General features: G+C 50.2%; 1 protein-coding gene and 1 long non-coding RNA gene across 4 annotated transcripts in view; one reads left to right on the top strand and one right to left on the bottom strand.

The window, feature by feature from the left end:
* Window positions 1-13,543: 13,543 nt before the first annotated feature.
* Window positions 13,544-15,465, bottom strand: LOC129560862 (uncharacterized). Its single transcript, XR_008686867.2, has 3 exons — window positions 14,934-15,465; window positions 14,175-14,837; window positions 13,544-13,894 (listed from the first exon to the last, which is right to left on the bottom strand). It is a non-coding gene; the product is annotated as an uncharacterized LOC129560862 (long non-coding RNA).
* Window positions 15,466-15,601: 136 nt separating this feature from the next.
* SYNJ2 (synaptojanin 2) overlaps window positions 15,602-27,339 on the top strand; it is a 104,199-nt gene continuing 92,461 nt past the window's right edge. For all 3 annotated transcript variants that reach the window (XM_055433079.2, XM_055433078.2, XM_088840867.1), the window contains exon 1: window positions 15,602-15,847. In XM_055433079.2, coding sequence (XP_055289054.2) covers window positions 15,721-15,847 — 127 coding nt within the window. In that variant the 5' untranslated portion in view covers window positions 15,602-15,720. The remainder of the gene's footprint in view (window positions 15,848-27,339) is intronic.

The following is a 27,339-nucleotide window of genomic DNA, read 5'->3' on the forward strand; positions in this document are numbered from 1 at the left end:
CTGCTGTCCCTGCTGTTACAGTGGGGAAACCAGGGCAGGAGGAACACCCCCACTCCCACTCCACACCTACCAGGCACCAAGTTCGGAGCCTCAGTCAGCACGCACTCGTGCCCTTCAGCTTGACAAGCGCTGATCCTTCACAAAATGATATGCCTCTAAAGTAACAAGGGAAGGACCTCCCTGGTGGCCCAGTGGTTAAGACTGCAGGCTTCCAATGCAGGGGGCGTAGGTTCAATCTCAGTTCGGGGAACTAAGATCCCATGTGCCTCGGGGCCAAAAAACCAAGACATAAGATAGAAGCAATATTGTAATAAATTCAATAAAGACTTTTTAAAAAACGAGTCTACATTAAAAAACAACTTTAAAAACAGAATTTAAAAATACAATGTTAAAACCCAGCAAGTTCTGTGATCTCTCTGCTAACCAGGGTGAACATTAGGAGAAGACAGTCATCGTTTCCAAAGCTTTTGAAGTTACTGCTGGCGCTTTGGCAAGCACCTTCCTTTGGCACGGCTTGCAGCAAAGTCCGAAATGGCTGAGACTCTGTGAGCTTATTATTTGAACATTAAATCCAATATCACGTGATGCACCGTGTCTGGAATGTGAAGCACGTGGCAGGCCGAGAGTGAGGCCCGGAGCCTTGTTGAAACTGAGCCCGGGCTGGGGGCAGGGCCGCCGCGTCCTCCAGGCTGAGGGGACAGCTCCCCCACTTCCCACCCCCGCTGCCCAAGGAAGATTATTCTCCAAGTCCCTTCTGTTGTCTGGGTGTGCATGCATGGTCAGTGGTGAAGTCCTGTCCGACTCTTTGCAACCCGATGGACTGCAGCCCACCAGGCTCCTCTGTCCCTGGACTCTCCCAGGCAAGAATAGGGGAGTGGGTTGTCATTTCCTGTTCCAGGGGATCTTCCCGACCCAGGGACCCAACTCGCATCTTCCTGCATCTCCTGCATTGGCAGGTGGGTTTCTTTCCCACTGGTGCCCCCTGGGAAGCCTTCTCCGAGTGGCACCCAGGTAATTTTGGCTGTCAGATACTATTAGTGGATTTGCCATCAGATGTAACTGATGAACTGGTGAAGAGGGAAAGGGAGGGCTAATAAAGGAAGTGGTGAGCTCAGGGCCGCACCTAGAGTGGCACGTTGGGTGATCCTCCATCCAGGTTTCCCTGCTCCCCGGGTCCTTCCCAGCCGGGTACGGAAACCTCAGGCTGCGTTCAGTTCACTCCTTCATTTAATAACATTGGCTGTGATGATTACTGCTTCACCTGGATTCCCGAGGAGACGCCGTGACTTAGCTACCGAGGACCTTGCTCAGCCCAGGGCACAGCAGGCAGAAAGGCCAGGGGTGGGGAGAGGGGGCTGGACGCATAGAATGGAAAGGCGGTGAGCAGGAGAGACGGTTCCCTCCAGTCCAGGCAGGAGACTGGACTTGTGGGGGGACACACATGAGCCCCATCTGCAGGGACGCCTTTCTGAGATCCCCAGTAGCCTGCAGCAGGGGGTCTTCCCACTCTGGCTGGCGGCTCTGTGACGTATTCCCAGCCCTCTGTGAGTCCTGGGAGTTGATTTCTGCTGGTTCTATCACTGTCCTCCCGCAGTGACCTCACAGGGACGCATGGGACGATTTTCAGCCAAGGCCTTGTCTCTAGGGGACGCAGGTGCCGCTCTCTAGAAGACGACCCCCCTCTCTCTTTAGCTTCCCTCTCTCCTGAGCTCTGCCCATCTCATCCTAGCTGCCTTCATCTCCCCAAACTCTGATCTGCCTCTTCAACTCAGTGAGACCACGAAACTCTATGTGGCTCCCCCTTCCCGCTTCTGGGCCTGGAATCAGCATTCAGGTAGCATCTGGGGACACCATAAGGCTCACCTGTTCCTCTTCTCGTGATGATCAAGGTCCTGTCGAAAGTCTGAACTCATTTCTCCTATATTCTCTTTTTCTCTTTATGGAAGAAGAGGTAACGTACCCTCTGTTACCCCATCAAGGAGAGCAGAGGAAGTGGAAAGCCTGTCATTTATGTTTAAAGTCTGAAGGGAGTGGTGGTTCCCTGTCCACAGAGAACATCCCGGCACAGCTTTCTCAACATGTACTTTCCAGCCATATTCTCGCGGTCCCTGTGGCAGACTTTCTAACTTTATCATCGTTTGGCTCAACTTCCCTTGTGGCTCAGCTGGTAAAGAATCTGCTGCAATACGGGAGCCCTGGGTTTGATCCCTGGGTTGGGAAGATCCCCTGGAGAAGGGAAAGGCTCCCCAGTCCAGTATTCTGGCCTGGAGAATTCCATGGACTGTATTAGTCCATGGGGTTGCAAAGAGTCGGACACGACTGAGCGACTTTCGCTTTCATTTCAGCATCATTTGGTTCTCGACCGCCCCTGTGCCCACCGAAGGACCATGCTTCCTCATCTCCCTAGAATTAGGCGTCATGGTGTGACTTGCTTTAACCAAAGAAACGTCGCTGGGAGCATCCTGTGTGCTTCCTACTGCTCCTCTCAGCCCGTCTTTTCTATCATGCAGTGAGAGTGTGGATGTAAGGGGACTGGAGAGCTGAAGCACATGGAGGAGAGAGGGGCTGGGGGGCACTGGGGACCTTCAGCGGGATTTGCAAGTGCAAGGCAGAGGCTCCTGCCATGCTGACCTACTGAGGCCTGGAGTTGTTTCTTATGCAGCGTGAACTACACCAGCCTGAGTCTGAATGTTCCCCTAACCCTAGACACCCGTCTACAAACAGGTTGGTCTAATGAAGCAGGAGTTTTTAAAAATATACCATAAGAAAAGTTATCAATCCACCAGGAAAAATGAGCAGGAAGAAGCAACACTTTACAGAAGTAAACAAACCATTTTTTTTTTTTTTTGAGATAGAATTCTTTTGTTGATGTATTTGAATCGCTTCCAGAAGGCTCAGTCCATTGTCATTCAGAAGGGTTTATACTTGCCTTGTCTCGAACCTAAACAGAATGGAAAACACTTAGCATCAACGGTAGATATTTGTCTACAGCAGGAGACTTGACTCTCATAAACTGAAATTTTTCTGTGAGGAGCCATCCTTCCTTGGTCCTCTTCTATTACATGAGGTCAGCTTTGCTTTTTTCAGCGCCAAAAAGGAAATGTTTTTGTGGTTACGGTTTCCTTCCCAGCCACCTGCAGAGGTAACTTTCCTCCCAGTTTTATTGAGATGTAATTGGCATATGATACTGTATGAGTTTAAGGTGTGTAGCAGAATGACTGACACATGTGTATATTGTGAAATGGTCACAATACATTAACATACATCACCTGACATAGTTACAAGTTTCTTTTTTCTTTTTCGTGTGATGATTCTTTTTCGTGTGATGAGACCTTTCAAGAGGTACTTTGGGGGCTTCCCTGGTAGCTCAGTGGTAAAGAATCCACCTGCCAATGCAGGGGACACAGGTTTGATCCCTGGTCCAGGAGAATCCCACAGGCCATGGGGCAATTAAACCCATGTACCACAACTACAAAGCTAGTGGAGGTGATGGAATTCCCATTGTTCAAATCCTAAAAGATGATGCTGTTAAAGTGCTGCATCAATATGCCAGCAAAACTGGAAAACTCAGCAGTGACCACAGTACTGGAAAAGGTCAGTTTTCTTTCCAGTCCCAGAGAACGGCAATGCCAAAGAATGCTCAAACTGCACAGTTGCACTCATCTCACACGCTAGCAAAGTAATGCTCAAAATCCTCCAAGCCAGTCTTCAACAGTATGTGAACCATGAACTTCCAACTTGCAGATGGAAGTTCCAGATAGAACTCCTAGAACTTCAAGTTGGATTTAGAAAAGGCAGAGGAACCAGAGATCAAATTGCCAACATCTGTTGGATTATTGAAAAAATAAGACAGTTCCAGAAAAACATCTAATTCTGATTTATTGACTGCCAAAGCCTTTGACTGTGTGGATCACAACTAACTGTAGAAAATTCTTCAAGAGATGGGGTTACCATACCACCTGACCTGCCTCCTGAGAAATCTGTATGCAGGTCAAGAAGCAGCAGTTAGAACTGTACATGGAACAACAGACTAGTTCCAAATCAGGAAAGGAGTACGTAAAGGATGTATCTTGTCACCCTGCTTATTTAACTTATATGCAGAATGCATCATGCAGAATGCATTATGCAAAATGCCAGGCTGAATGAAGCACAAGCTGAAATCAAGATTGCATATCAATAACCTCAGATATGCAGATGACACCACCCTTACAGCAGAAAACTAAGAAAAACTAAAGAGCCTCTTGATGAAAGTGAAAGAAGGGAGTGAAAAACCTGGCTTAAAACTCAACGTTCAAAAAATGAAGATCATGGCATCTGGTCCCATCACTTCATGGCAAATAGATGGGAAAATAATGGAAACAGTGAGAGACTATTTTTTGGGCTCCAAAATCACTGCAGATGGTGATTGCAGCCATGAAATTAAAAGATGCTTGCTCCTTGGAAGAAAAGCTATGACCAACCTAGACAGCATATTGAAAAGCAGAAACATCACTTTTCCAACAAAGGTCCGTCTAGTCAAAGCTATGGTTTTTCCAGTGGTCATGTACGGATGTGAGAGCTGGACTATAAAGAAATCTGAGCACCAAAGAATTGATGCTTTTGAACTGTGGTGTTGGAGAAGACTCTTGAGACTCCCTTGGACTGCAAGGAGATCCAACCAGTCCATCCTAAAGGAAATCAGTCCTGAATATTCATTGGAAGGACTGATGCTGAAGCTGAAACTCCAGTACTTTGGTCACCTGATGTGAAGAACCGACTCATTGGAAAAGACCCTGATGCTGGGAAAGATTGAAGGCGGGAGGAGAAGGGGACAACAGAGGATGAGATGGTTGGATGGCATCACTGACCTGAGTTTGAGTACGCTCCGGGAGTTGGTGATGTACAGGGAAGCCTGGCGTGCTGCATGCAGTCCATGGGGTTGCAGAGTCAGACACGACTGAGCTACTGAACCACTGAACTGAACCACAGCTATCAAGCCTGTGCTCTAGAGCCTGAGAGCCACGGCTACTGAGCCCGCACGCTTGGAACCCGCGCTCTGCAACATGAGAAGCCACCACAATGAGAAGTTCATGCACTGCAATTAGAGAGTAGCCCCCACTCACCACAAGGTAACAGGAGAAAGCCCATGAAGCGACAAAGACCCAGCACAGCAATAAACAAATAAATAAAAATAAAACAGCAATGTAAAAAAGAGGTACTTTTGATAGCAACTTCTTCTAACTTGCTTCCAAAAGAGGAGTTCTTAACCTGTGGTCCATATATCACTAGGGGATGTGTAACAATGAATCACGTGGAATTGTAAACAAATTATATGCGTATTTTACGTTTTTTTCTGGGAAAAGGGATTTGCACCTTTCATCAGATTCTTAGACGTCTGGGTGACTCACTTTAAAGACAAAGTCAGTTTCCTCACTGTTAGAGTCCGGAGTCGCCCTTCCCTCAAAGGAACAGAGGACACTCACGATAATGCAAGACACACAGCGAGGTTTATTTCCGGCTAGCTGGGGTCCAAGTGTCCGCCCGACGCAGCGGGTTTCAACAAGGACCCCGAGCACTCAGAGCCAAGGGGTTATATAGCATTTTCAAATCATGATATTTCTAAATTACCTAACTCACAGGAATTTTCTTTACACACACACACAGCGGTGCATATCTCTCTCCTGGGGTCTTAAGGAGATAAGTTTATCAGACCTGTTTACCTAATTTTCAGTGTCGAAGCCGCCCACATTCTTGGTATTTAAGATTAACTTGTCTCCCAGGTTTTATCTAGTTCTTCTTCCCTCAAGTCACATACTCAGTAAAAATGGTTTTTCCGGCCTCTAAGATGGCCGTTCTTATGCTAACCCGTTCTTACACTCATCTAACAAGACTCTCATCTCACGTTTTGTCAGCGGAGTCCTGTTCTTTTTCTCGTAATTGCTTCTCCTTCTTTTTCCTTTTCCTCATAATGTGGACACTGAAGGGATGTCCTGAGAGGGAGGACTGAGCAATGTCACAAGTGGATGGGCGGTGGTTTCCACTGAGCCCTGGAGCTTCTGGGTGATCACCCAGGTCGGCTGTCTGAGCCGGGTACCGGATTTTGATTCAGCAGTCTTTAAGCAAAATCCCCAGGGGCCCTTCCCGCTCAGCACCAGCTTGTTAAGTGAGGGCAGAGCAAAGACCTACTGCCATCCTTGGCCAAAGGAGGGAGAAATGGAAAGTCATCCAGCCTTCAGGAGAAAGGAAAGTCCTTCCTTTCACAGCTGTTTGACTCAGGGTGGGGTTTTGGATTTTTGTATAAAGGGTGTTGGGATGGGCAGGACACGCTGTGGCAGAGGGAATGAAACTCGAGGGGAGGGCAAGCTCTGAGTATATCCTCACTACCTCCTGGGGAGGCCTGGCCCCGAGAGGCAGAGAAAGCTAATTTAACTCACTGTGAGCAAACTTCCGGATACAGAAAGACAAACAAACCTGGCTGTCGAGTCAACACTACTGTCTAAATAAACGCATGTGCCCCTGGGGTCACCTGGGCACTGAGAAGCAAGTCAAGCTGAAAACAGCCACCGGGACTGGAGACCCTCTGCTCCCTAGAGGCCACTTAGGAGCTGATGTGGAGTCTCAGTTCACGTATCACAAATATGCCTAAAAACCACAAACTGTGGGACAGTTTTGTAGCACAAAAGCCATGTCCTCATGGAGAATCAAGCAGACTACCTCTTCCAACTTTAAACTCATATAATGTCATATGTCAGTTACATCTCAGTAAAATTGGAGGGGAAAAGGCGACTGGGAAGCTTAACTGCTAAGACATTTCCATGGGCACTAAAAAAAGATGCAAAGCTAACCTTTTGTAAAAGAAGAGAATCAAAGACAGACGGTGCCTCACAGAAAAATTTCAGTTCACCAGGGAGCCACAGAAGTTAGGACTCGAGAGACGATGAGAGCTGGTGACCTGAGGTAACAGCTCCGTTACTCCTTTCATCGTGCTCACTAAACGGTGGCAGATCCTTTTTTTTGGCTGTGCCACTGGACATGCAGGATCTTCCCTAACTAGGGATTGAACCTGCACCCCTGCAGTGGAAGTGCAGTGTCTTAAGCACTGGACCACCAGGGGAGTCCCAGACCCTCCTTTGTCAGAAAAGTTATTTTATGTTCACTTTTGTGGTTGAAATAGTCACATAGCTTGATCTGCAAAAAATGCTGTGATATTGTTTTGGTGACTGTCAGCTCTTTATCTGATGATGTTTCTCCCACACTCCCTGTGGAAACATGTCCACTGGGACAGCGACATGTTGGCCTCCTAATTCCAGAGCTAAGTCGAGCATACCAGTGATCTGTGCATTTGTTAGCAGAGGAGGAAAACCATGTGAGCCTGCTGAGTTTGTTAGCACCCCAGTGAAAAGACAAATTCTGTCAAATAGATAAAATACCAAATTAGAGGGTCAGAAGGCAGTGTCGCCAACAGAAAAAAACGGCAGATGAAACAGTTGGAGAACCTGCTATTTAATGAGTCCTATCAGGGCTTTAGCAGTCAGTGAGCAAGTCAGAAATCCCGCTGTCCTATTACACCCTGATTGCTTTGGGAGGAGATACATGACATCAGGAACAGTTAAAATAATTTATAACTATAGGCAGCATTAAGCCTTATGCTAAAATAACCAGATGATCAGATGCTGGCTGTGTTAGACACAAGCCCATTCATTCCCAACCCCTTTCTCTCTTATCCATTTCAACTGAAGAGACCCCTCTCTAATGGGGGTCATGTGACACAATTTGTTAGGGGCTTCTGGGGAAGCTTTTTAGATACCACTGACCTAGATGCCTCTGTTCTTTCTACCTTGGATATTAGTGTGATGCCTGGAGCTGAAGCAGCCATTTTGTGGTCATGAGTCAACAGGCCACTGTGTTAAGAATAAAGGAGAAGAAAGAAGGACCTCACCTTGATCTTTGATGACACTGCTGAACTGCTACCCTAACTCTAGATGCCCTACCATGAGACTTCTTATTTAAGACTTTTATAGGTGAGTTTTCTGTTACTTCTAGCCAAAGCATTCCTGAGTACCTCTGATACATTAGCTATAATATGCTGTTACTGAGAGAATTTTTAAGTTGAAAGAGCACAGTTTATTTTAGATGTATTTATAAAATTTGTAGTTTATTTAAAATTTATATTATTTTAATTCTATTAAAATTTATATTTTGAAACTTTTCAAACATACAGAAAAACAGAAACATAAATTTTCTCCTTTCTTACATACCAGCCTCTGCCTGCATCTAACCAAAGATGGGGAGCTTACTTCTACACAGGCAGCCCCCCTTTTTTAAACTATAACATGCATCTAATTGCTAAAAAGGTCTTCTGGGTGTGGAACCAAAACTCACCCCTCTGTAACTTTTTTCTCCACGCTCTTGGAGTGGCGAGGTACAGAGCTCTTATTATTCAATACTTGGCATTTTCCTTCATGGATGGGTCTTGTAACCCCCTCAGGAAAGGGGTATTTCTGGAGAAGAGTTAAGGACAGAGGGGAAAGAGGCACCCACGTACTGAAAAGGGAGCGCCGTTGGGAGGCCTGCGCTTCCTCTTTGGCAGAAATGCTGCGGGGGAGGGGCTGGGCAGCTGACGCTCCACCCCCCACCCCTCCCCCCTCCCCCTCTCCCCCACGTACTGGCCCAGCTCTTATGCAGGGCATGGAAGGGCCGGGGATGGGGAGAGGGGGCAGACCTTTGTTGTTAGAGCTTCTTCTGTTAACTGACCAGCCAGATTCCACCCTGAATAACCACTGGGCCCCTGGAAAAGGCTCTCCCTGAGTGTGGAGCTGAACCGAACAATGGACAAGCAGGTTCCAGCTGTTCTTGGCTTGAGAAAGGCCCCGCCCCCACCCCCCACCTGTGACAGGTGTGCCTCGGGTTGTTTTTCCGGTCGTGATGGTGGGCGGGGCCCAAGGTTGGACTGGCAGCGGGCACCCCTGTGTGTGGAGCTCGGTCTTGGCCAGAGCCGCGAATGCAGCTCCCCTGGCTCCCGGGGCCCGCAGCGCCCCCACAGACCTGTCTCTGAATGGACCCATCGACTGGCTTTCAGAAGGAGACCCAGGGGGAGGGCAGGGGCCACACAAACCGGCCTGAGACCCTGCATGACCCGGGCTCCATGCGCACCACGGCTGCGAGGTGGCCCAGCTGCCAGGCACGCTGACGGGGTTCAGTCTGTGTCTGGGAGGCTCCAAGGGGTCACGTTCTTGGGTTGCAAGGAAAACTGATGAGAGCCCGGACTCGGCTATACCCACGTGAAGTCATGAGTCCAGACAGTCGTGTCTGTGTGTGTGTAAAGAATCCACCTGCAGGAGGTGCAGGTGTGTGTGTACAGATCAGTGCCTCATGCTCCTTGTTTACAAAAGATAGTAACCTAATAAAATGAACCTCCAAGCAACCCCTCCTATTAATGATGTCCAACCGGGAGTTGGTGATGGACAGGGAGGCCTGGCGTGCTGTGATTCATGGGGTCGCGGAGAGTCGGACACGACTGAGCGACTGAACTGAACTGAACTGAACTGAACCCCCGCCCCACAGCCATGGCCAGCAGAGCGAGGCACGCTTTCTCGGGGACCTGAGACTGAGTCGGGTGACCCCAGACTTCACCTGCACCATGAGGCTTCCCAATCCCAGTGGAGTGGACAATGGCCAAGACACACGGCCATGTCTAGGAAGGTGATGCCAGGGAGCTAGAAGGACCTCATGGTTGGACAGCCCGCCCGGGCCGCCTGCGATAGAGAACACAGACCAACCTCCTACTTCTCCCATGGCTGCAGCTGCTCAGTCCTTCTCTTGTGTATTCCAGTTCTAGCCTCTGGCAATGAAACTCAAAGGCCTGTATCATCTGAGCTGCCATTGGCCCAGTGTCTAAGTGAGAGGCTCGGTTTCCAGGTCAGTTCCATGCGGGTATCCACGTGTCCTTCATTCCTTCACTCAACAAGAACTCCAGGATGCCAGGCACTGGGTGTCCAGTGATAACTGTACAGACATGGCCCTGAGACGTACAGACATGTCCAGTGGGCAGCAGCAGGGATGGCTGACACCAGCGCAGTGTCACTGTGGGGCAGGTGCTGTTCCACACCCTGTGTGTGTGTGTGTGTGTGTGCGTGCGCGTGCTCAGCCATGTCTGACTCTTTGTGACCCATGGACTGCAGCCCACCAGGCTCCTCTGTCCATGAGATTTCCCAGGCAAGAACACTGGAGTGGGTTGCCATTTCTTTCTCCAGGGGAACTTCCCGACCCAGGGATGGAACCCGTGTCTCCTGCACCTCCTGCAGGTGGATTCTTTACTACTGCACGGCCTGTCTTCATGCTCACAGAGTCCTTAATTCTCACATACAAAAGGTTCGGAATCAGCGAAGCCAAGTTCAGCTCGTTGCTCGAGGTTGCCCCGCACCGAAAGTGTGGCTCTAGGATTCAAACCCAGCTGTCAGGCTGCTGAGTTTGTGCATTTAAAGTTTACTTGATTCTGTCGAGTGAAGGTGACCGAGGAAAGCACAGATGTGTGGAGTCAGATGAATCCCTGCCCCCGGGGAAACAACAGGGACACGTAGAAGGGTAGGAAACAGTGTGGTGGGCTCCCTCTGAGGGGTCTCGCGTGGGAAGGAAGCAAGCTGAGAAGGACGCAGCCAGTGGATGACGGTTCACACTGGCACCCTGAGTTGGGACCTGGCTTGTTGGGGACTGAGGGAGGGCAGCGAGCCTGGAACTTGGGGGGCGGGTATCCAACCACTGAGCTATATTACAGGTCATGCACAGAGGAAGGGGACATGCTAAATGACACCACAGCGACACTCAGCAAAAGGCAGCCTGTGAGGGCTGCTGGGCACGCGAGCTAGTTTTTTCAACAAGTAAATTGCAAGGGAAAAAAGAATTGGAAGGGAAAGCTGTGTATCTGAAGAGGGTTAAGAGGACTTCCCTGGTGATCCATGGTTAAGAATTCCCCTGCCAATGCAGGGGAATGGGTTTGATCCCTGGTCCGGAAAGATCCCACGTGCCAAGGAGCAACAAGCCTGTGTGCCACAACTGCTGAGCCCACGCACCACAACTACTCATGCACAAGAGCCCTGGAGCCTGTGCTCCACAACAAGAGAGGCCACCACAAAAAAAAAAAAAACTAAAGGGGGTTTAGAGACACATCAGTCAGATTGGGTCAACATTACTTATGCAGTTCACACAAACTATGGAAAGTGACTGATGACATTTACAAGACACTTGGAAATGTGAAGACTAACAATATCCAATGATATTAAATAATTGTTGTTTAGAAAACTGACACCAGTTGCAAGGTTATGCAATTTCTTTGGTGACTAAACAAGTTTATGGGCGATTGCTGTCTGGGTAAATGAATGAATCAATTAATTAATGACTTGAGAATAGTAGTTTTTAGCTTTAAATATGCACAGCGTTGTTAATGGCTAATTAAATATTGCGTAGGAAAAGCACTTTGAAAAACTTTCAAGTTTTATCTAAAAGTTAGGGCTAGAAATCTTTGAAAGCCAGCCAGTCAGTACACACAGAGACTCGATAAAGCTCATCTGGGCTGGTCTGAGTCGTTTGGCCAGTATATTACGGTGATCACATTCTTCTCAACTCCCTAAAAGGGCCCGTGGTCTAGATGAAAGAGTATCTTCTAATCTGTGAATGCATTTAGATGGAAACTTTTATTAAGGTATGAAAGTTAAGTCATAATTTGTTGTATGTTTAATGAAACCCTTTTAAAGAGAGTACAAAGGTACATGAAATTGAAACAAACCCAGTAAAGACTATGGATCACTGCCTTAATCGTGTGCCACGTGAGTCAGAGCCTTATTAGACAGTTGTGTCCAACGTGCGTACCACACGTTTCTAGGCGAGGAAACTGGAAGATGGACCCACAGTAATTAGAACAACGGAGTGTTTGGCGAGAAGCTGAGGGGGTTCAGAATGACAGTCTCCAAGTGTGTTGCATGATTTCAATCACCTGGAGTCAACACCTAGATGCCTGGCTACACAGAGGGTCATGCAATAAGAAATGGGCTGTAAAAAAGAGCTCCCTGTACCCTCTCCCCTGTCCCCAAACTGCTCTCCTAATGGGCAGTCGGAACCTCTTTGTGACAGAAGTCAGAGGGCCGGTCCTGTCCTGGACCCAGGGTGGCCTTTGCCATCCTTGACTGCCATCTGCTCCTCGGGATGACTCCTTCCTTTGGATCCGAGGACGGGTGACGGCTGGTGGTCCCCTACCTTGTGGGCCCCCTCCTTGCCCTCAGCACCCCAGACCAGAGTGTCCCTAGGCTCAGCTCCCACTCCTCCCTTTCTGACCAGCACTCAGCCCTTGGTCAACTCGTCCAGACCAAGGCTTTAAACACCCTGGGGATGCTCACAGCCTTCATAGTCACTCCTTTGCCCAAACCTCCCCCTGGACTCCAACTTACATAACCAACTGCCCACTCGACACCTTCACCTGGATTTTTAACAGGCATCTCAAAATTTTGTTGCTGTTTGCTAAGTGGTGTCTGAATTAATATGCCCCAATCTGCCTGCCTGTTCAACCACCTGCTCCCCCCGGCTATCTTTATCTCAGCTTGGTTCAGTTCAGTTGCTCAGTCGTGTCTGACCTTTGCCACCCCGTGGACTGCAGCACGCCAGGCCTCCCTGTCCATCGGCAGCTCCCGGAGCTTGCTCAAACTCATGTCCGTCAAGTCAGTGATGCCATCCAGCCGTCTCATCTTTATTTCACCTGATGACAATCCCGTCTTTCCTGGCCAAAAATATCAGGTATCACCAAACTCCTGCCTCCTCCTATTGCACGTCTACACTAGCAGCAAACTCCGTGGGCTCCAGAATTCGAAGAACTACCCCAAACCCAACTGTTTCTCTCCACTCACTCCCGACGCCCACGACCACGCACCCCTGCACCCCAGGGATGTCACAGTTGCTTCCTCTCTGCTCCCTCAAGTTGCAACTCAGAAGCCCAGATGATCCGAAGGAAACCTCATCTGAGCGGGCCTGGCCTGCCTTAGAAAGCTCTCTTGTCCTCTCTTGGCCCCTCCGCTCCCCGCCCTGTTTATTCTGTGTTTTTCCCAGTCAGGCTTCCAAAGTCAGCAGACTATGCTGATTGCCCCCGTTTCTTCCTTAATTCTTCCCCGAGAACGCTACCTCTCAGGAGTGGGATGTGCCCCAACAGTCGCCAGACAGGCCCAGTGGTCTTCTCAGGCTGCACTCATGGTTCAAGTGTCAGAGCTGACCTTTTTCTTGAATGTGTTAGGATCTCTTACTTTCTCCATCTGCTAAATGGACCGGTGCCTAGGTGACTCTCGGTCTATCAAGGAAGCATGGATGAAAGGGCAGGGCTTTCTTTGCTATCCCCATGGACCCATCCCACTCCAAACCAGAGGGCAGCGACCTGAAAACACAGCAGGCACTTGGCTCATTCAGCCAATTCTCAGAGGTGGGGAACAGCCATTATTGGCATCTAAGTCGCACACTATAACTGCTGAAATCAGGGCATTGCTAATGATTTCATTACGTAGTTTAATTGGCAGCATTTTTTTCCTTCTCAGTGGTACATGAAATAGTAGTTCATCTTACAGTTGATTGTGTCTGACGGTGTCTAAGCTGTAAAGCTAAAGTGCTGGTCTGGACTACAGGAAAGTTTCTAAAACGTCTTCAGAATGTCACTGGGCAGAGCCGTAAACTATGTGACGCGTGGAAAGGCAGGAAAGAGGAGAGAGAAAATTTTAAAGACTTGATCCCCTACCGCATACCTTACAACCTAATTTGTGAAACAAGACTAAGAAAAAAGAACTCTACAAACACTTTTCAAGCAACATGTGAGCAGGTGAGAGCCGAAGTGGACATCTGTGAGTGTGAGGGGTTATCTGGAACCTCCGCACCTCAGGAAGGCTTCCTGGAAGAAGAGAACTTAGAGTTTAAAAGGAAAGGAAACGTGGGCCAGAGGCTACTCTGCCTCATTCAATGGGCTCGCTGTTCTCAGGCAGAAACAATGTCTCCATTTTGCAAATGTTTGGATAACTTATGAGCATCCTTTTTGGGACTTTCATCATATCATAATGGGATATGTGAGCAAGAGGGCAGAATACTCAGGAACGACTTGAATGTCTGCTATTGTGCACATTTCCTTCATTCTCTGAATCACACCTGGGAGGGGTCCACAGGGGACGGACTACCTGGTCAGTCGTTGCTGGTCGTTCCTGAATGTCTCCAAGAGCATGGCTGTCCTCCTTGGCACTGGGCGCTTTACTTCTTCTAGAACGTGCCTGATATATAAACTACTTGACCCACAGTCTTTCTCCCTGTGAGCAGAATAGGGGTGAGAGAGGAATCACCTGGATTCGGGGTCTGATGAGAGCACCCGGATGAGGTCTGGAGCCAACGTACACATACCCACTTAAGGAAAGGAAATGAAACCCCCAAACCCACCCGAAGGGTGACTCCAGGTAAGCCCTCTGCCCTGTTCTCTCTCCTCTCCCCTGCAGTCCAGTCCCAACACCCGGGCTAAAACCCAGTGCCAAGAGGGGTCTACTTCCTGTTCCTTAGCTGCCAGTCATCCTAGATGGGCCCCGTGTCTAATGGGGAATGCACGGATACATGCTGGTGTCCACAGGCCTGAGTACACACTGGGTGATTGAAGTATGTCCCATTAAGTCAAGGGCGGTATGCTCAGCAGAGGGGGAGGAGGGGTTGCAAGTCGGCGGGAAAAGGACCCCCTCACTCACTCCTGCAACTATCAGCACCTCAGTTTGCCCTGCTTGTCACTCCCAGTGTTCAGCTGCTCTGAATGATGACTCCATGCCCATCCTGCAAGCCTCTGGGGCAGGTACCCTCACCATCTGATAAGAGAGAAAAGCAGGTTCAGAGAAGTCAAGGTCCCACGGTAAGCGGTAGGTCCAGAGATCAGGGGCTCAGTGCTCTCAGAGACAACCTACCTTTGACTCCCCGCTACCCAAATTCTGCCTGGTGTGGAAGTGGGCCGCAGGACCCTTTGAACAGAAGGCTAGTAAAAGGCAACATGGATGGAGCACTTTCCGCTCCAAGGTCAGGCGTGCACCAAGCCCTTTGTACGAATTAACTCCATCCTCCCCCGCAACGTTACGAAGCAAGTAAACTTCCTAATCCCGCTTTACCCTTTCAGGCCACTGAGTCACAGAGGACAGGCGACTCGCCCAGGGTCGCAGAAGCAGACCAGAGAGGGAGGCGCAGCGCCCTGGACGGGACTGGGGAGGTCTCCGGAGTGCTGCGGAGGGCCCGGGCCGGGCAGTTTCTAGCCTAGTGGCGCCGGCCAGGCCCCGGAGGGCCCATATAAGGCCGCGGGGCGTCCGTAACGTTGCAGGAGCTGCAGGGCGCCCCGCGGACGGCAGCCTCCTCCGCGCCCAGGAATGTGTGGAATCTTCCTCCCCGGCTGCCGCCCACCGCGGGAGCACTTCCCCTGCGCTCCCGGCCCCTACCAGCCCCCGGATCTTGCCCGGAGCTCGCCCACCCAGCCGCGGCCCGGCCGCTGGGGGCAGCGCGGCGCCTCGGCGGAGCCGGCCGGACGGCGGGGAGGCGGCCGCGCGCCCTCACCTGCCCGGGGCGGCGCGCGCGGGCGCGGCGGAGGCGGGCCGCGCGGAGGCCGCGGAGCCGCCGGGGAGGAGCCTGCGGCCGGCCCGCGGCGGGGCGCAAAGTGAAACTCCTGAAGTTGCGGGCGCTCGGGGAGCCGCGCCGGGCCGCGCGCCCATGGCTCTGAGCAAGGCGCTGCGGCTGCTCGGGCGGCTGGAGGACTCGGGGGAGAGCAGCGTCCTGCTGGAGGCGCGCGGCCGCAGGGACTGCCTGCTCTTCGAGGCCGGCACGGTGGCCACGCTCGGTGAGTGCGGCAGGCGGTGCTGCCCGGGGCTCCCGGGCGGGCGACTCCGCAGCGGCGCGGGGGGTCGGGCCGCTTCCCCCGTCCCCTTCCCCGGGGGGAGGGTGCCCGAAGGGGAGGGCGCCCGCCTCTTCTGCTGAGACCGAGGCAAACGGGCACCTCCCTTCCCCGAAGCCAGTGGTCCCGGGGGCGCGGCGGCGGCCGAGGAGTGGGGGTCGCACATGCGGGGTGCCCGGTGGGGGCCTGTTTGAATGAAGCGGCGCCCGCACACCTGAGAGCGCGTGCGGCCGCGCCCCCGGACACAGGCGGCACGGTCCCGGCTCGGCGTCTGCCGGCTGCGCGCCTGCCGGCGGGCGGGTCACTCATGGAGAGCCGCCTCTGGCCTCTGCTGCCCCGCGCTCCCCCGGGTCGCGTTCCAGATTCGTGACCATCCGGGAGGCTTGACTTAGGAGCCGGCCTGACCAAGCGCTTGGCGCTGTTTCTCTTTGGCACCTGTTGATGAAACAGGGAATGCCCACTGCTCTGTGATGGCCTCCTTCGCTCCTGGAGGGGATGGGGACAAAGCACCGTTAACCCAGAACCGGATAAACAGCTGATGGCACCTTGGCCTCAGCTAAGTGCTTGGGTGAGAAGCATCACTCCCACAAAGTATAGAACCTGGAGGCAAATGCACGACCGGATGGCTGTACTGGCTGTATTTGATTTGTTGTTGCTGTTTACTCGGTCGTGTCGGACTCCTTGTGACCCCTTGGACTGTAGCCCACCAGGCTCCTCTGTCCATGGAATTTCCCAGGCAAGAGTAATAGATTGGGTTGCCATTTACTTCTCCAGGGGAATCTTCCTAACCCAGGGATCGTTTGCTTGTCTCCTGCATTGCAGGCAGATTCTTTACCACTGAGCCACCCGGGAAGCCTGGATTTGACCTTAGGTAGTTGCCAAGTCTGTGCATTTCCACTCTGTCAAGACCAGCAAGTCTTGGCACTGACATTGTGTCAAGGGCTTTAGAGACTGTCTCATTTAATTTTCACAGTTCTGCAGGAGGGCTGTTGTATGGTCCATATTACAGAGGAATAATAGGCCTGGGGAGGCTAAGAAACTTGCTTGGCCAGGGTGACAGAAAGCACTGCCTGACATCCAGTGGCTGTTTCTGTACTGGTGTACAGAGTGGCTTCTTGGAATCACCAGCCACTGGGCCCTTTGTTTGGTGTCTAACATTCACAAGGAAGGCCAGGTAATACCAAAGTGAGCGAAACCAGGTAGGATCGTTGGAACTTCAACCTGAACACTGGAGAACAGGCTTACAACTGGTGTCCAGATATACCATCCCCCTTGTTTGTAGCTAAACGCAAAGCGCAGCAGAGGGTCACTACTCCTTTAGGTGGATAACCAGTGCGCTTACCCCCCACACACTTTATAACTGACTCTAGTCTTTTTTTCACATTGAACACTCCCATTCTCCAGTTAGACTCTTCAGTATACATCTTGGAAGGACCATCTCTTCTGTTTCCACTTCCTTAATCATTTTATTAACATGTGGTTATATGGCTGGTTTTCAGTCACTTGGTTACAAAAACCATGTCTCCAGTAGTGTCAGCTCCATAAGCTGTGCAGTAAATCATGGATTAAATTGTTATCAGATTATTTCAATTTGTACTCTAGCTTGAAAAGTCCAAGTTTGGTCATTTGCTAAGGTCTGGGAAAAAAAAAATCACAGAAATTTCCATTTCATTTTAAATGTCTACTTCGTACCACATTTGTCAGAGCTGAGAGATTAATTGCATGGTACAAAACTACTGCTTCATCAAAGAGAGTAAAATATTCCTCAGTTGGATTACAGCAACCTTAAGAAAGTTCCTGTATATTTAAGAGTTCGTTTGAAACCGCTGGGCTTCCCAGGTGCCACTAGTGGTAAAGAACCCACTTGCCAGTGCAGGAGATGTAAGAGATTGGGGTTCAGTATCTGGGTTGGGAAGATCTGGAGAAGGAAATGGCAACCCACTCCAGTATTTTTGCCTAGAAAATCCCATGAACAAGAGGAGCCTGGTGGGCTATGGTTCATAGGGTCACAGAGTTGGACACGACTGAAGTGACAGTGCACTGTTGAAGCCACTAGGATAAAAAAGACTTTATCTTTTCAAAAGTGAAGATTTTAAAATGATTAATGAAAGTAGTATAATGCATATTTTCCATTTGGAAATTAGGTTTGGGCTGAAATAATGTATCTTATGTTGATGGTTACAATTCTCTGGATTCTAGAACAGGGGATAATGAAAGGAATGGGCGTGGCCTCAGCTCACGTGCAGTCCACATTTGTCACCTAACCTGGCATTCATTTCTCAGTAGACTTTGGACTGAAGGCTTAATTTTTGAAGTCTTTTTTGTGTTAGTCACTCAGTCATGTCCGACTCTCTGTGACCCCATGGACTGTAATCCACCAGGCTCCTCTGTCCCTGGAATTCTCCAGGCAAGAGTACTGGAGTGGGTTGCCATTCCCTTCTCCAGGGGATCTTCCCCACCCAGGGATCAAACCCAGTTCTCCTGCACTGCAGGCAGATTCTTTACTGTCTGAGCCACGAGGGAAGACCTTTTCTTACATTAAGTGAAACTGTTTTTGAAAGGCATTTTGTAATGTTGCTGGTCCCTAGAAGGATTGTAGGAGCCTCTGTTATTGGAAAGTTGTCTCAGACTTTTAGAGCATCCTAAGTATGTCACAATGGGATAGACTGGCTCTGAACTTAAAATGCCCATCTGTGTTCCAAAGGTCTAGCTTTTTGCTTTCCTGGGTAAGGTTAAGAGTGCTTTCATTCTCCCCGCCCCCAGCACCCTGCTGGAAAGAAGAAGGCCCTACTTTTGTGTGAGGCAGTGCAGCTGTGGCAGCTTGCATAGCTGGTGGTGGAACCTTGGCCATTCCATGAGGTTCAGGCTTCCTCTTCAGGTCAGTTCTGGTTTCCCTTGATGAGTCTCACCAGGGAGAAATGAGAGGTCAAGCAGACTCAAGTCAAAGGTTTATTCCCACGAGGGCAGTGGTTTCTCAGTGTTTACTGAGTGGCCCTAGATTCTGTGCAGCTCTGAGGTGGGTACACACTGCTGCTTTTACAGGGCACATCCTAGCCCATAGGGGTCATAAGTTTAAAAGGCTTCCCACTAATGTTTTCAGGTATTTCGGAGACAGGGCTTGACTTAGGTTTTGAGTTTAGGAAAAACTAGTGATTTCTGGGTTAGTCCTTCTATTCCAACATGATCTGGGTGGCCACCCGGCCTGCCAACCGGTGAGAAAAGTTTCCAAGTTCCAGCTTCTAAAAGATTTGAGAATGTTTCTTTAATATGGATCAGCGGGAATAGGCATTCCAGAGGCAGAAAAGCCTAACATGTTGGCACCAATTTCAAAGGTTTTTATAGAGTTTTCTTGATGAGCTGATTCATCAGTAGAAAAAAAGTGAAGTTGCTCAGTTGTGTCCTACTCTTTGCATCCCCATGGTCTGTAGCCTACCAGGCTTCTCCGTCCATGGGATTTTCCAGGCAAGAAGAGTACTGGAGTGGGTTGCCATTTCCAAGGGCCTCTCAAATAACGATACAAAGCCGGAGCCTGTAACAATTCCCATGGGTCCGTGGTCCACAATTAGCATACAGATGTTCTCTCATTTGCATATTGGGACAAAAAGTGCTTGCTGTCTTCTTTGTCCCTTTTAGACATCCTCCTTTGGACCAGATGAAGGGAACTGTGCATTGTTCATGGGTTTCAGCCATTTGTAGAGCCAGTGACAAGGCTCTAAAGTCCCATGTTCTCCAAACAGCCCCCCAAGGAAGGGTGGCCTGTGAGTGTGATGTGTTTACACGTGTGTGTGAGGTGTGCAACCCTGCCTCTCTGCATCCCCAGCCATGCTCGAGTGAAACAGGCATCGGGGAGCGGGGTAGGCAGGAGCCCCACCCCCCCCTTGAGATTTAATTAAGCTAATTACTGAGTGTCCTGAAATTGCTTTCAGCTTCTGAGGGGAAAGGTTCTGTGTAAACACGGGCCTGGGTTCTCCCGGCTGCCGCTGTTTGCACAGAGGCCACAGGGTCAGATCTTGTTTGACTTGGAGACTCTGCCGTGGAGCCCAGCAAGGCTCTGTCTGAACGGTTGCCTTGGCCCCTTTGTCAGGCTCCATGGCCTGGATTTATTTGGTCCATGACTTGAAGTTTGTCCTGCCTGAGAGCATCTGAGAGAGTCGAATGAATCCTCCTGGATGAGGATTGGAGCTCAGATAGAGCCTGGCGGGGGCTCCGGACTCTGGCCAGTGACCCAGGGTGGGGGGCACAGTGGCCTGGTGGACTGTTGTTCCTGAAGAGGCCGTTTCCAGTTAGTGGCAGGTTTGCTCCTCATAATTTCGACAAAATTGCAGACCAGGTTAGTGTGTGCTTCTGCCGGCTTTTTTGTAACTCACTGGGAGGAATGTGATTTGCCAGGCTCTTTTTTGGGCTCCGTTCAGTCACTCAGTTGTATCTGACTCTTTGCGACCCCATGGACTACAGCACGCCGGGCTTCCCTGTCCATCACCAACTCCCAGAGCTTACTCAGACTTGAGTTTGAGTCTATCGAGTTGGTGATGCCATCCCACCACCTCATCCTCTGTTGTACCCTTCTCCTCCTGCCCTCAATCTTGCCCAGCATCAGGGTCTTTTCCAATGAGTCAGTTCTTTGCATCAGGTGGCCAAAGTATTGAAGTTTCAGCTTCAGCATCAGTCCTTCCAATGAATATTCAGGACTGATTTCCCTTAGGATGGGCTGGTTTGATTTCCTTGCAGTCCAAGGGACTCTCCAGAGTCTTCTCCAACACCACAGTTCAAAATCATCAGTTCTTCGGCGCTCAGCTTTCTTTATAGTCCAACTCTCTCATCCATACATGACCACTGGAAAAACCATAGCTTTGACTAGACAAACCTTTGTCAGCAAAGTAATGTCTCTGCTTTTTCATATGTAGTCTAGGTTGATCATAGATTTCTTTTGCGGGGGCTGCATGGCTCCAAACCTTTCCTTTAACCTTTAATTGTGAAAATTTTCAAATGTACACAAAAGTGAAAGAAAAAATGAATCTCCTGTACCTGTGGATTGTTGGTTTTCAGTTGCAAAGTTGTGTCCAACTCTGTAACCCCCTGAGTTTGCTCAAACTCATGTCCACTGAGTCGGTGATACCACCCAACCATCTCATCCTCTGTCGCTCCCTTCTCTTGCCCTCAATCTTTCCCAGCACCAGGGTCTTTTCAGTGAGTTGGCTCTTTACATCAGGTTGCCAAATTATTGGAGCTTTAGCTTCAGCATCCATCCTTCCAATGAATATTTTGGGTTGATTTCCTTTAGGATTGACTGGTTTGATCTTCTTGGTGTCCAAGGGACTCTCAAGAGTCTTCTCCAGCACCACAGAATGAAAGAAGGTGAAAGTGAAGTCACTCAGTCATGTCCAACTCTTTGTGACCCTATGGACTGTAGCCTACCAGGCTCCTCAGTCCGTTCTGTGTCACCTATCCCTGAATCTTTTTTATGAAAAACAAATCTCCTAACTGATTCATGGCCAAGCAAGGTTTAATTTATTTGGCTTGCTTTCTTTTTTCCTCCCCTACTGCTTGCATTTGTACAAGTTCAAAATTTATTCAGTTCAGTTCAGTTGAGTCACTCAGTCGTGTCCGACTCTCCGCGACCCCATGAATCACAGCACGCCAGGCCTCCCTGTCCATCACCAACTCCCGGAGTTCACTCAAACTCATGTCCACAGAGTCGGTGATGCCATCCAGCCATCTCATTCTCGGTCGTCCCCTTCTCCTCCCGCCCCCAACCTTTCCCAGCATCAGAGTCTTTTCCAGTGAGTCACCTCGCCGCATGAGGTGGCCAAAGTATTGCAGTTTCAGCTTTAGCATCAGTCCCTCCAATGAACACCCAGGATCGATCTCCCTTAGAATGGACTGGTTGGATCTCCTTGTGGTACAAGGGACTCTCAAGAGTCTTCTCCAACACCACAGTTCAAAAGCATCAATTCTTCGGTGATCAGCTTTCTTCACAGTCCAACTCTCACATCCATACATGATCACGGGAAAAACCATAGCCTTGACTAGACGGGCCTTTGTTGGCAAAGTAATGTCTCTGCTTTTTAATATATTATCAAGGTTGGTCATAACTTTCCTTCCAAGGAGTGTCTTTTAATTTCATGGCTGCAATCAGCATCCGCAGTGATTTTGGAGCCCAAAAAAATAAAGTCTGACACTGTTTCCACTGTTTCTCCATCTATTTCCCATGAAGTGATGGGACCAGATGCCATGATCTTTGTTTTCTGAATGTTGAGCTTCAAGCCAACCTTTTCACTCTCCTCTTTCACTTTCATCAAGAGGCTTTTGAGTTCCTCTTCACTTTCTGCCATAATGGTAGTGTCATCTGCATATCTGAGGTTATTGATATTTCTCCCAGCAATCTTGATTCCAGCTTGTGCTTCTTCCAGCCCAGCGTTCCTCATGATGTACTCTGCATATAAGTTAAATAAGCAAGGTGACAATATACAGTCTTGACGTACTCCTTTTCCTATTTGGAACCAGTCTGTTGTTCCATGTCCAGTTCTGACTGTTGCTTCCTGACCTGCATACAGGTTTCTCAAGAGGGAGGTCAGGTGGTCTGGTATTCCCATCTCTTTCAGAATTTTCCACAGTTTATTGTGATCCACATAGTCAAAGGCTTTGGCATAGTCAATGAAGCAGAAATAGATGTTTTTCTGGACCTCTCTTGCTTTCTCCATGATCCAGCAGATGTTGGCAATTTGATCTCTGGTGCCTCTGCCTTTTCTAAAACCTGCTTGAATGGATTGAAATATGACCAATGATAGACATGATGGTGTGAATTGATTCTGAGGTTCTGGCCAAGATACATTTTTGAGAGTGAACTGACCACATAGCAAGAATAAACCACAGCCTGGAAGAGCAGGGTTGTCCCCACCTGGGACAGCATTGATGGGCTCAGTGGTCCCACTGCCCTTGGACCACGGCCGGGGGGGCCTTGCCCTGTGCCTTTCACCAGAATGAGGGGTCGGGCCGAGGGGCTGTGTCCCCTGCTGCTTGCCCCACCCCCCATCCCTGGACCACACGCCAGAGGATCCTGGAATCTCCTGCACACATGGTACCCAGCCCGCATCCGGCCTGCTTTGGTCTCTTCCCAGAGCCCCTGACAGACCGTGCAGTGGGTGTGTCCACCCGGGGCCAGGGCAGCAGTGCGGCAGGGCTGCGGGTGTGAGTGGAAGTGGACACACACTTGCTAGGGTGTCCTCTGGTGTGTGCATGAGACCCCTGCAGGTTGGTGTGGAGCCTGCAGCTGGGGGGTCGGTGGAAAGAGGAGGCAGCCAGACTGGGGGCAGCTCTTTCTGCTGGGTGCCTTCTGGATCTGATCTTCGTCTGGGCTGTCTTTCTCGAGCCAAGAGGATAGAATGTAGTTTGTTTTTAGCAGTTTGTGAGCTTGATAGATACCTTAGAATTATTTCCACATGGGGGGCACAAGGCTCTAAGGGTGCCTGTCTCAAACCCCATCAATGTTGGGCCAGGTGACCCAACATCTGGGCACCTGATGTCTGGGCACCTGGGTGGGTCTGGGTCTCACTCTGGGGCGTTCCTTGGGCACCCAGGTATCCCTTTGTGATTTCTGGCTGCTCAGCTTCTGTTGATGGATAGTGTCACCTTTTCACCTGAGGGTGGGGAACGCAGTGTGTGTTTTCTCCCGTTTGAAGTGTCCTTAAAGCCCTGGCGAACTGCCCCAGGCTCACACTTGGGCATTAGATTGGGGTCCCTAGCATTAGGGTGTGTGTGGTGACCAGCCCCCCTCCAGGGGAAAATCACATCAGACTGGCAAAGGTGAGTGCACCTGAGTGAGCTGAGGGCTTGACAGCGAGACCCCCTCGCTGCGCCGGCATCTCCAGGCTGCGGGTCTGGAGGGCAATTCGATAGATGCCGGATTCTCAGCAGAAGTCAACACCGAACAGCCCATTCACCGGCACTTCCTGCTTCCAAGACTTGCTGGAAGGAGAAGGGGGCCCTGTTATGTAAAGATGTCCTCCTTGAGGATGGCTCACTGAAAAGCCTTAGAAACTGGGCTTTGACCCAGTGTTCTCTGGCTAGGATATCTCAGGAGGCATGCACTCCCAAACCCATTTTGCTTTAAGGATGTTTGTTACAGAGTGTTTTGGATTTTCAGGTGGTCAAATAAACTTTGGTTCACTCGATCATCCTAGCTAACGCTCGTGGGGTGCTTGCCTCGTACCAGGCCCTGTTTGCGGTTTACATGGATTGACCGCTTCGGCCCTCACAGAGGGGCAGGTCCTGATAATCTCCATTTACGCTTGGAGAAACTGAGGCACAGGGATGGGGAAGAGCTTGCATGAGGTTCTGTTTCTAGTTAGTGGCCGAGCCGTGATTTGAACAAGTCCAGGAGGCTCCAGAGAGCAGTGTGTGGGCTGAAGTCTCGTGCTTAGGAAAACAAGAAAACCCACTGTATGAAAAACGCCGTTTTGTCCTGTGTCGCTCTGCTTATCTTGGGCTTCAGGACATATGTGTGTTCAGTGAAGAGAAGGGCTGCTGGTAAGAGTGAGCATCCACGCCGCCTCCCGGCCGTGACTGGGTGTCCATCTGACACTTCTTTTTTTAATTTGGAAGAGTTTTAAAAACTATTTATTCATTTTGGCTGCATCGGGTCTGAGTTGCGGCACGCAAGGGCTTCGATGTGTCGCGTGGGATCTTTCTTTGGGTCACACGGGCCCTAGCTGTGGTGCCCGAGCTCAGGAGTTGCGCCGCGTGGGCTTAGTTGCCCCTCAGCACGTAGGATCTCCCTGGACCAGGAATGGAGCCTGAGTCCCCTGCCCTGCCAGGCAGATTCTGAAATCCCTGGACCACCAGGGAAGTTGCCCATCTGCCAGGCAGATCCTGAAACCCCTGGACCACCAGGGAAGTCCCCTATCTGACACTTTTATAGAGGGGTGTCCAGCTGGGGGAAGCAGTCCCCTCCTTTCTGAGCAGTGTGTGAGATTACCAACGGGAGATCTTCACGGGAAGTGTGTGGGTTCCACCTTCTGGCAGGGCCGAGCCCTGTGTCGGGTCTTGTCCTTTTCTGAGGACACCCTGATGCCTAGAGCAGAGCATGGCTGGGACTCAGGGCTCAGAAGGAAGCGTTGGGGTCCTCAGTAGAGGTGGCAGTGAGACCCCAGGCTCCTAAGGACATGCATCTCTATTGAGGCTGGTCAAACAGTTAACACGTAGTGTCTTCCTGAAGCTTGCCTCTATTTTGAGTGGGGCGAGGTTCCTGAGGAAGTGTGCGGGGTGCCCCTCAGGGGGCCCGCCTGCTTGTCCTGGGGGCCTGGGAGTGGCTCTGCCAAGGGGGCAGACAGACCGCTTTGCACCCGGGGTTGGGCACCAGGCACCTGGTGTGGGTCCAGTGGGGCTAGCAAAGCGCCCCACCCAGAAAGGCTGGGTGCGCCTGGTGGGTGCTGGGGCTGTAGCGGTCTGCACTCAGGATATACGATTTGCTTACATAGCTTCTTGGTTCAGAAAATGAACCCGGGCGGGAGGATTCACTCTGAGCATGCTAACTGTGGAGGGCGGGCAGGGCAGCTCTTTCTGGATCTTGGGAGCAATTCCAAAGTGCAAATGCAAGTCTGAACGTAATTTTAAGGCCGGTTTCTTGAGGATATGGGACTCTCCCAGAGAGGTTTCTGTACTATCAGGGGAGCTAGCACTTAATTCTGTTCCTGCGTCTCTGCCCACTTCTGCCCCACCTCCTCCCCTCCCCGCTCCCTGAGGCTGCGGGCATGATGCCCTCACCCCACACCTCCTGGATGCTGTGCTCTGCTCTCTGACTCTTGTGTATTTCAGGGGAACCATGTGCTCCCCGAGAACAGGGCATCCTCCTCTGCTACTTCTGCTCTTTGACGAGGTCTGAGGTGATGTCCAGGGCAAACCAGATGGGAGAAAGGAAGAGAGGTTTTCTCTGTCCTCTAGGGCACTGAGGTCTCACGCAGCAGAACTTGGGCCCCCAAACGCTCCGCTAGTAACTGGGTTGACGTGGGAGGTGGGGTGGGTTGGGAAGCAGGCAGGGTGTTCAGGACTGATGCTCAGGCCCATGGGAGACCTGGGGTGGTCTGGTCACCTGGCAAGATCTAGGAAAACGGCCAGGTTTGAGGGAGCCCCGCGTACAGCTTATCTCTGCTGGCCGCCGCCTTTTTGTGTCCTACCTGTACTGACAGGTGGTGATAATCTCTGCTCAGGAAAAGCAAACTCCTTTCCTTTCCTCACCTCTGACCCTGGAATGTTCTAGTGATAAGTCCTCCCAGCCCCTCACCTGTTTCCTTTTCTGCCTTTTGGAAAGAGCGCAGAGACCTGAATTTTGGCCCTGAGTCCTTAGGCTATTCCTCCCCTGGGGGCATTTAGTGAATCCCCCAGGCCTCAGAATCCTCATCTGAAAACAAATGAATAGCAACCTCTCCTGCCTTCCCCCACTCTCAGATTCCTTGTGTCTTTAAAAAAACCCAAACAAACCAGCCAAACCTTAAACACTGAGCATACGCAAATATGCAATGCCCCTACTTTACACACCTAGTTAAAATTATAAGCCACCCAGAAATTTGAATCTTAGGAGAAATGACTTGGAAAGTAAAATCTAACATGGCTGAGATCTAAGATTCAACTAAACCTAGGAATCTGATGCTATACATTTTAAATTGGATACTTATCAATTAATTAAAATGTGTGAGATTGTCTCCTTGATTCTGGCCCTTTCCTGTAATCAGCAAAAATATATTTTAAGTCATATCAATTTAAGCTTAAATTAGGAATGTAACAGTATTTATTAAAGTATTATTATTGTTGTGTAGTCACTAAGTCATATCCAGCTCTTTTGCAGCCCCATGGACTGTGGCCCGCCAGGCTCCTCTGTCCATGGGATTTTCTGGGCAAGAATACTGGAGTGGGTTGCCATTTCCTTCTCCAGGGGAATCTTCCTGACCCAGGGATCAAACCCACATCACTTGCATCTCCTACATTGGCAGGTGGATTCTTTACCACTGAGCCACCAGAGAAGCCATTAAAGTATCATAAACTGTGTTAATTCAGTAGCTCTTTTAGCAGATTCTTATTAATATCCACTGGCATCCTGAAAAATCATACCTTTCATCATATTGTGTAGCTTTTTTTTTTTTTTAATAATCTAGACTGGGGTAGGGTGAGTTCTGTGTCTGGGATGTGTGGGCTTGTTTTATCTGTCTGTTTTTATTGCCTGTATGTTGCATGGACTTAGCTTCACCATCAATCTTATCCGTGGCTGATAAATATTATATGTTAGAAAAACTGTTTAAGCAGAGACAGTCCTCTGCTGCTCCTGCCTCCCAACCAAGCAGAGCTGAGGTCATGCAGAGCCAGCTGGCCCCTGCTGGTGGAGAAGGGTGGGGGTGGGGAGAGTGTCAGGGGCAGCAACGGTGTTCCTGCTCCGGCAAACAGGACAG

This window comes from Moschus berezovskii, chromosome 10, assembly GCF_049115385.1.
Source record: "Moschus berezovskii isolate FMDL1 chromosome 10, NW_MosBer_1.0, whole genome shotgun sequence".
Lineage (NCBI taxonomy): Eukaryota > Metazoa > Chordata > Mammalia > Artiodactyla > Moschidae > Moschus > Moschus berezovskii.